At 36.2% G+C, this 10,078-nt stretch overlaps 1 protein-coding gene across 2 annotated transcripts; it reads right to left on the reverse strand.

The window, feature by feature from the left end:
• Positions 1-6,406: 6,406 nt before the first annotated feature.
• On the reverse strand, positions 6,407-9,374 carry LOC4576578 (zinc finger protein pita). Of its 2 annotated transcripts, none has more exons than XM_061645189.1 (8): positions 8,894-9,374; positions 8,230-8,818; positions 7,849-8,163; positions 7,632-7,759; positions 7,481-7,570; positions 7,291-7,380; positions 7,070-7,210; positions 6,407-6,990 (listed from the first exon to the last, which is right to left on the reverse strand). In XM_061645189.1, exons 1-8 carry the CDS (start codon positions 9,023-9,025, stop codon positions 6,922-6,924), a joined length of 1,554 nt encoding a protein of 517 aa, XP_061501173.1. In that variant the 5' UTR covers positions 9,026-9,374; the 3' UTR covers positions 6,407-6,921. The 2 variants fall into 2 exon arrangements, with proteins under 2 accessions (XP_061501173.1, XP_061501174.1); XM_061645190.1 differs by having other exon boundaries at positions 8,230-8,845; positions 8,894-9,032.
• Between the last annotated feature and the right edge of the window lie 704 nt (positions 9,375-10,078).

Below are 10,078 nucleotides of genomic sequence, written 5' to 3' on the forward strand. Positions count from 1 at the left end.
AGCGAAAAATCAATAGCAACACGACATAATGAACGAGAACGAAGGCTGCCGAGAAAATGTCGTGATTTTTTCACTGGTTTTAGTGCAACAGCTGGTAGAAATAGACAGTTGTCAACTTAACCACCATGTACATACAGCGAAATCGTGGATCGGGAAGAACGTACATTATGGATGGAAGATATCGAGGAAGAATTGTTGTCGTTGAAAACAAACGATGTTTAGGCATTAGTGAAGCGACCGACATTGTGTAGACCATTGAAATCCAAGTGGGTATTTCGTGTAAAGGAGGATGAGAATGGTAATCCAGTGAAGTATAAAGCCCGACTAGTAGTGAAGGGTTTTCTGCAGAAGCCTGCAATGGATTATCACTAAACATATGCCCAGGTGGCAAAACTAACAACAATTCGAGCAGCAACGGCCAGTACTGAAGGAAGAAATGAATGAAGATCCAAAAAGGATCTTATTTTCATCAAATGGATGTCAAGACAGCATTCCTTCACGGCGAGCTTCAAGAAGAAATTCAGCAGTACCGGCGAACTCGTTCGACGAGAAACATTCGTCGCTCATGAGTGGACAGGGTTGTACCACTAGGTTGGCCAGTACAAAATCTATACGGTTTTCTAATTTTTTATCTAGAGGTAGAGGGCTATGAAATGAGTGAAAATAAGCGTCGCGGCGAAAGTTCCTAGGAACGAACGAGTTCGCCGATACGGCTGATTTATATGGAAGCTCCACATGGCGTAGAAGCTGCTCCGGGTATGGTGTGCCGTTTGAAAAAAAATCTTTATATGGGCTAAAGCTATCCTCCTCGTTGCTGGAATGAAAAATTTGTTCGTTCCAAGCATGACTGCTGCCTTTACACTTGGCTCAACAAAGAAGGTAACGATTTCATGTATATTGTACTACATGTCGCTGATTTGATAATAGCAGGCCCAAACAAAAATACCATCATGGCACAATGGGCATTTGCCGGGATGAAATTCAAAAAATCAACTTTGTAATAGCGCAATTCCAAATAATAGGTTTTAATACTAAGGGTTAAACTAAGAAAAATACCAAATATGAGCTCTGTATCTGTTCTGGTTCTCTAGAAAAACCTCTCAAAGTCGAGATTTGTTAAAAAAAAACGCAGAAAAATTTTCACTTTTTTGGAAAACTTTGAACCTTTGTAACTTTTTCAAATATGAACCGATTTTGATAAGTTTAGACATTTTATAAAGGATATTTAGTCAGCTTTATAAACACATGAAAACACATTTTTGAGCTAAGTTAATTTTATGCAAAAATATACGATAATAACTGAAGAAACCTCCTGAAAATTTTCATCATTTTAACTTTTGACTTGATGCCATTATAAAAGTGGCGTAGAGTGGCATTGTCTCATATATGTCACATCATAGTGTAATATATATACTATCAATCTGTGAAGAAATATTCTGCGAAAGTTTGCGAACGCGAATTTTATTGAAGTTTTTTCACATCAACTTTTTCTAAAAACAGACACATGCTTAACTAGGCGGCTCCATAAGTGCCTAGTGTAGCGTATTTCGTGTATTCTACAAAAATATATTCTACGTGCTTTTGATTAACTTTCATTTCAATTACGAAGCTGTGTATCTTAGTTTCAGCTCATGTACTTATCTAATATGTAAATTTCTAATCTAACCTAACTTTATTATTAAATATAATGAAGCAAATCAGAACCAAATACCTTTTGGTCCTACTGCAGATTATAGAAGGATATAAGGAAAATAATTCTTAAATTATACGCATAACAGGAAAACGTTATGAATGCAGTAGCATCTATTGGCGTTTTGGGAGAAGAAACTCCCAAAACTCATGACAAACTAAATATAAGGATAGAGGGGAGTATGCTACAAAGCATATTTTGCAAGAAAGAAAATGCATCCAGAAGGACAATTTGTATAATGAGCTGTATTCCTCTGATTCGTTAACCAGTTCAATATCAGTAGCTACACGCACTAAAACAAAGACAGGGTTTAACTTTACAAATGAAGTAAATACTTAGTTTGTAGCTATCGTGCAATTTTGATTTTTTCAGATAGTTGTAAAACCAAGAAGGAATTTTTAGTTTATTACCCCTTCTAAAGGCAGTATAGTACTTGGAAAGGTATTGGATGAATATTCAAAGACAAACAACATGTGCTGCTTTTCATTACGAATATGGGAAGTACTTTATTTCAATGCACCTGCTCTATCTAATTATTTAAATGCCTTTATTCATGTCTTTAGAAAAGTGAACTAGACGTCAGGAGCTTGTAATAGCATCCACCTAAGTTGTGTATGTAAATTTTTAATATTTGTACTACCTGTGAGTAAAAGTGACGAGAATTAGCTACAATTGTCCTATACAAAGCAGAAAAAATTATCTTATTCAAAATTATTATGTTTTGTTTATATATTATTATTATTATTATTTATTTAATCTTCATTATGGAACATTACAGTATATTTTAAAATGGTTTATACTATTAGCAACAAATAATACAAGAAAAAAACACACAAAATTAATAAAACTAAGCAAAGATCCCTTAAAACACTATTTTATGTAGCGCCACCTGGTGGTATGGATGCGAACTACAAATAAAATGTTATTTACTATCATAATACTTTACTACAAACGATAAAAACTAACAATTTCTGCAAAAATAATTTTATCCCGCAATTTGTTCTAAACTGCCCATTGTGCATGGAGCTGAAATTGAAATTATTGGAAATATTCGAGATGAAGGATTGTGGAACTTTGAAATATTTTTTGGGAATCAAGATTGACTACGATAAAAATGTAGGAATTATGCAGCTGTCACGGGTTGCCAATATCGATCGACTTCTTGAAAAATTTGGAATGGCAGATTGTAATTCTTCAAGAACACCTATGGAGAAAGGTCTGAAACTTGGAACAGAAAATGCCGGTATAACAGAACCTTATCGTGAGCTTCTGGGAAGTCTCATGTACGTTATGATGTCCACCCGTCCGGATAGCTGTTACCCTGTTGCATATATGGGTTAGCTTCAACAGAATTCTGGACACGAACACTGGATTGCGCTGAAGCGAATTGTACGGTATCTTCAAGGTACAAAGAATTTGGTACTGACTTTGAAAAGGAACGAACAAGTCGAACAACTCGTCGGATTTGCAGATGCAGACTGGGCAGTCGATACTATTGATCGAAAATCAGTTAGTGGTTACATATTCAAGGTTTATGGAAATACAGTTTCATGGTCAAGCAAAAAACAAACAACTGTAGCCACATCATCCAGTGAAGCTGAATACGTCGCTTTAAGTGCTGCTACTGCTGAAGCTATATGGTTGAAGGGACTTTTGGAGGATCTTGGACTAAGATTTACAAAACCTGTCCCAATTTGAAAATAACAGAGGGTGTATGTCGGTCTGTCGAAAATCCCCGGAAGGATGGCCGTTGGGGCCACTCCCCCCCCCCCCCCCCCCCCAGCAAAAATTTTAGACCCTGTGACTGATGATCGAAGGGGCCCCCGACGATCTCGCAACAGCAAGTTTAGTGCCGCTACCGCTAAATGTCTAATGAAAGTCATTAAAGTTTCATTTTGATGAAACTTATTAGATTTAATCTTACTTTACAAATAAATGATGTTTTAAGTATATATATTAACATATTAACACTTTAGATTGCATAAAATAACATTGAAAACCTCGATTTATTCACTTGCACAGTGTCTGTGCTCCGCACAGTTTGTGTGCTCCGCACAGTTGCATACAATAACTGTGCGGAGCACACAATAACTGTGCGGAGCACACAAAATGTGCGGAGCACACAAACTGTGCGGAGCACACAAACTGTGCGGAGCACACAAACTGTGCGGAGCACAAAAATCGTGCGAAGTGTGGCACCACAATTTTATAAAATGTGCAATTGGGCTCGCACATTTTACTGTGCTGTGTGTGCGTGGTGGCACAGTGCTACTTGACTCATCACTATTTACCATTTACAGAGGGCCTCAACTCGTCTTTCCGCCTAGGGCCCCCGATACCCTTAATCCGCCACTAGTAATATGGTGAGCCGGAATAATTATTGCAAGTGATTTATTCGGAAGTCAACTTAAGAGTGACTGTGTGATGAGCTATTGAGCTGCTTTTATACTCTCTATTTTGCTATCAGCTACCATTGCCTGTTCGTCTTCCATTGTCCTTGTTGTAACTGGGATCCAACAATGAAATAAGGCAAATACTTCTTACGCCATTCCTCAACGATTTAAGCATTGTGGGCTGGAGCTGAATCCCTTTTTCAATTTTTTTTTTCTTTTTCAAAAAAATTAAAATTTTCTCTATAACATTTTTTTCAAACACTTCCTTTTTAATTCAACTGTCAGCCAATATCGAGCGTTCAACTATAACATTCTGACTATACATATATACATATCCTACATTTTTTCCCACAATCAAGATTACATTTTCACATTCAGATTACAGGCATGACTAGAAAAAGATTTAAATATATTTTTGATTAAAAAAAATTTTGAACTAAGTCTACAAAATGTATGACTCTTTAAACCCTAGTCAACGTTATGTTCTCCATAGACCCAAAGGCCCAATTATACGTTCGATAATCCGCGGAAATGCACCTCCAAATATGCACCTCGATAATCCGCACTTTTGACAAACAAAATCATGCATGGCGTTCGGTCAAAAGTAGTGATATGTGATTCAAAAGATTAATATCTTTCTATTTTTTAAATAAAAAGCTTTCTTTGTACAACATGAAAATGTATGTTATGTAATAATTAAGTCATAAGCCGAGACAAAAACAAATAAATTTAAAAAAATCATAACATCAAAACGTCGATCAAGTGCGGATTACTGAGCGTGAACTGTACAGTCAGAATTCAATAGTTGAACGGTTTTTATTTGTAGTAGTAGTGTAGTGTATAGTTTAGTTTTAGGAACGCTCGATAGCTGACTGACAGTTGAGTTAAATGCAAACGCATGAAAAAGCCAGCATTTGAAAAAATCAACATCAACGCATCTTTTTGCATCATGTTGGTCCAAAACAAACTGCCGCACGGTGTCCGTTTTAAGGTTACTTTAGACCTCGCGTGAAATTGAACGGCGAAATTTGTTTTTTTTTGCTATATTTCATTGAATATTTATCAGAATGTGGCTTATTGTACATAAAAAACAAATGATATTCAATTCCCCAACTATTTAAACTGTAAAACATATTGGAATAATGAATTAAATTCATTTCCTTGAGATCAACAGCAACAACAGCTCGTCGCGGTTTTAAGGCTATGACTCACATACTTATGGCATAGGATGAAGGACATGTAAGATTCTGATATGGGTAATCAATAAGTCTCTGATAGCGGAACCCATTAGTTATTTGTCATTTATTGTTTAAAATTCAACGCACCGCCGAAGAGGGCCGAAGCGAATTCGGAATTAGTGATAAAGTTGGGTAAAGACCAACTACGGTTGTTGCGCTTAATGACCGTACACAAAGTCTAGTTTATTTATATAACATAACTATTTACATTCAATTTTGCGTACAGAAACCAAGTCTCTTCTACAAATCTAAATAAACGAGCTTAACATTCTCCGGAATTTACATGATAAGAGCAAGTTAAAAAATGGGTTTTCTATTAGTTTTCCTAGATTAACATTACTATTATCCCATTCTTCACGTTCGATAGGTTATGATTTGGAGCTCAACTGGATTGAGAGATCGAAAAAAAATCAAAAAATACATTGATCAATGGCCTTAAGTTTGATGTTCATTTCATAAGATTGGTAACTTGAGACCTGGCATGGAAATAATAGCATTCTTTAAGCATTAAATACAAATCATTATGGCTATGCCTGCAAAATCATAAGATCTCTTTATTTTGCTATGTTTTATGTACAAACATCAAAAGTTTTGAACATCAAAATTTAGGTTGTACGGCATTAAATGAAATTAATATTTAATCAATTTTAACATAACCATTACTGTAGAACTAACTGATATGTTTTATCAAATCGGGAAGCAGTATGTTAGCATTAAAAAAGTATAGTCATAGTGAGAAAGAAGAAATATTTATTGATAAAAAAGATACGCTATTGCAATACACTAGTTGAACTCTTTTTAGTTTGCTTCCTTGTTTAGTTGAATGTGAGATGTGAATTAGATGGCAGCTGGAATGAAAAGTGCGCTTTTATGTGGGAAAGCGGTAAGTACAAAGCATAAAAATCATAATAACATACTTAAAATAAAATCCTATAGAAAAACATGCCAATTACACGTCATAAATAGATAGCATACTTCGTTTCCTGTAGTTTAAGGACAGCATTAATGTATAAGAGAAAATAAAAATATCACAGTGATCTAATGTATGCAACATTGTACGAGAAAGTCGAAAACATAAACACGAATTTTTATCGATCTCTCCATACCGCTTTATTTCACTGCTCTTAAATATGCATTCGTTAACTAAACGCAAATTGTTTGTAGACACGCAGTATAATTCATTGAATTCAATAAGTAAGCGATTCGTTCAGTAGCTTAAAATGTTTGGCTATTAATGAGGACGCTTTATTTAGATAAATTATAACTAAATTTGCAGTGTGGCCCCTTTGTGATGTTCGCTGGAACCGTAGCAATTGCACCAGTTAGATAAGGAAACTACAGAAAACCCACGATAAGACAAACGTTAGAAAATGTTAATCTTCTGCACATCCTGTGAGACTCATACCCTGTGTAAGGGGTATTTAGCTAAGATCTCGAAACCTGTTCGATAAGCTCTTGATGTGCTATCATGTTCTCAAAAGTGTGTTGGTTTTCCGTTTGTTTCATATGTTGTTGTGGTAAATGTTTTCTACTTTGAATTTTACTTATTTAGCTTTTATCTAATATTCCTTAACTGCTGCCGATAGAAGATTGCTTCTGATTAACTCCTACTAATGGCTATTTTGTTGTTCTGTTTCATCTTTGTTCCCAAATGGTGCTGAATGTGGTTCTACAAATGGGAATGAAAATATTTATTGTGTTAGCGCTGGTGAATCTCTTCTGGTATAGATATTTATTTCTAGCATTACCTTCAGTTCCGTCTCGTTGAAGAATGACTTGTCACAGTGGGGACATTTGTGACTTTTCTGTTTTTTGTGGCGTTGCTCGTGGATGTTTAGTTGGTATTTTGAGCTAAACTTCTTCTCGCACATAGAACATTCAAAATTTTTCTGAAGTTACAGTCATGTTGTAAAAAAGATGATTATATTAAGTAAGTTGGTAAAATTCGGAACGATATTTCGTGACATACCTCAAAATGCGTCTGTCGATGGCGATACAATATCGATTTCGATTTAAACTCTTTGTTGCAAATACTGCATGTGGGTATTTTGTTTACCTTCTTCAAGATAAAATTAAACCAGAAAAGGTTGAAAGAATTCAGTATAATGTGAATATTCAATATACTCCTTATTTATTATGATCTTTGCTATGATGCTTACCTCATGTGTTTTCATATGCATTCGCAACATTCCCGGGCCCCGAAAACTTTTATGGCAAATTTCACATTCTGGTTGTTTTTTACAGTTCGCCTGAAAAACGAAAAAAACATGATAAAAAATTATATCAACCATTCATACATTTACTCTTTACCTTTATCCAGTTGGTATGCGATGACATGTGAAGATGCAACCATTTCGGTTGATTAAACTCTTTGTGACAAAGATTGCAGACATACCGGCCAGGACTAGGGCAAGATGTCTGATAGGTTAGAAACTCCGCTGTGGAAACATTTGTTCAGTATGCTTTAGTTTATGTTCTAACGCATTAGGCTCACATCTAAATTCGTTTGGCAGATTAGCGTGCTTACCTATCAGTTTTTCTTCATCGTCCGAATCCTCACATTCTGTTTCGGCATAATATTCCATCTCTCCTTCTTCTACGCCCCCAGTCTCTTCAATAATTTCATCTGTCTCGACTGTTTCATCATCCGGTAACAAATAGTCAACATCCTCTTCCAGCTTCTCATGTATTTGTGTTTCTGTTTCACTTTCCTCAAGTTCTGTGGGCTCCGTTTGCTCCACTGCCATGTGATGATGGTGATGTAGCTGATGTGCATGGATTGCGTCGGTAGGTATGGCTGTAGTTGCTGCTGGTGCCGTGACCATCAAGGGAACTGATGAAACTGTTGACAAAAAGGCTCATATTAATAAAATATAATAGCTATTCCAACCATTTGTCGTACTCTTACCATTTTCCAGGTATTGTGCCTCTGTCATTTCTGGTTGCACTATTATCTCGCAGCGATCATCTGCAGTACGCTGAATTTGCAGTACGTGTGCTGGATGCCCGTTCTGAGTAATCATTTGTACGGTATTATTTGGACCTTGTATAAACTGACCGATTGAGGCAGCTTGAAATTGTGGTGTGGTCTGAATGATCTGCTGACCAGTAGCCGTTGTGATTATATGGCCTGTATTTATAATTTGTGCACCAGCATTAATAAGCTGAGCACTAGTCAATATCATTGCAGGAGCGGCCAGTGGAGCTTCAGTCTGAATTGCTTGCATATCCGTTCGCTGGATGTGTAACTCGTGCAACTGCGGAGCGATCATCGTCGGAGCCATTTGTTGGAGCTTGGGTGGACTTAGGGTTATATTTTGTATCTCTTTTTGTATACATTCTTTGTGATCTTGATCCTCGGTTACCGTGATACCTTTGATATATTGTCTCAATGTTACATCTGACTTTTCCACACGAGTCTTAAACGCATGGCAGCGGCTTACTTGGTGTATGCACTGGACACAAATTTTGTCCGGCCACCCATCCATTTGTTCAATCTAAAATGACAGCAACAGAACAATTCGCTACACACATCTTTGTAACTGCTTAACATTGTTTCCTCTAACACTAACCTGTATCTTGGCGATTTCCATCAACATTTCAGCAATCATCTCTCCGAATAGCGGCCGCATTTCCTTCTTCACCACTAAACAAATGCGACAAATTTTATCCAGTTCGATGTTCCGTGTCGTTAATTGCTCCATTGCTCTTAGAGGTAATTTTTGCTACAAAAACAAACTACGGGCAATTGCCCTTCCTTCCTATAGCTCTTAACAAAAGTGTTGTTTTCCTATCCAGCGACCCCTTTGACTTGCCAAACACACACACACATCAAGCGTTTGCTAACGTTCTGTAAATGGCTTTACCGCAACGTATTCCATAACAGTGGCCACCTGTACAGTAAAATGTATATGCAACACTGTTTTATCCACTACCAAACACGAAGCATTTAATCGACAATTTGTATCAACACATCGATGTAAACAAAAGGAAAACTTTTATCGGACGAAAATATGCAAACATGGCAGCGTCGTGAAACGGTTTTGACATATCCTTTGACGTCAAGCAAAATGACAACGAGAAACGATAAGTTTAAATGTCACATTTCATTTCAAAATATCTCGTTTCTCAAAAACACGTTTTGTTAAATGTAAAATAAATCGTTTTGATTCGTCACTCCCAATTTTAGTCCTAAAATAAAATCTTACTGGTTGAGTATTTTTAACTTAACGACGCATTCGGGTAGCAAGCGACATTGTAGGCTTATATATTTTACATGTGTAATCCGTTATCGATGCAATATATTGATGGAAATTGGAAACTAATGTTTTTTTTCTAAAACACTTTAAAGATTGGTTCTACTCGCAATTTTACCATTTAAGTAAATGGTTTAGCTTTTCAAAATGGTAAACAAAACGTTAAAAAAACTTGTTACTAAAACCTACATAACAACGTTAAACCTACATTTTCACAGCAAAACAGGTCTAACCCAAGCGCCACACATTAAGCTTAAACAACCCAAGCGCCACAGATTAAGCTTAAACGACTGGAAAATTGAATATCCATAGAAAAAAATGAAAGCTCCACAGCTTCATTGGTTTGATCAATAGATGGTGTATTACAACTCATCATTATATTGCTATCCTTTTCTTGCAATGTGTTTCGGCAAGTTTCATCTTATCATAACCTATATAGCCTTCTAACTTTCCGAGCAAAAATCTATATAAATGGTCGTGTGGTCAGATACGTGGGTATCA

Source organism: Anopheles gambiae, chromosome 2 (genome assembly GCF_943734735.2).
Source record: "Anopheles gambiae chromosome 2, idAnoGambNW_F1_1, whole genome shotgun sequence".
Taxonomy (NCBI): Eukaryota; Metazoa; Arthropoda; class Insecta; order Diptera; family Culicidae; genus Anopheles; species Anopheles gambiae.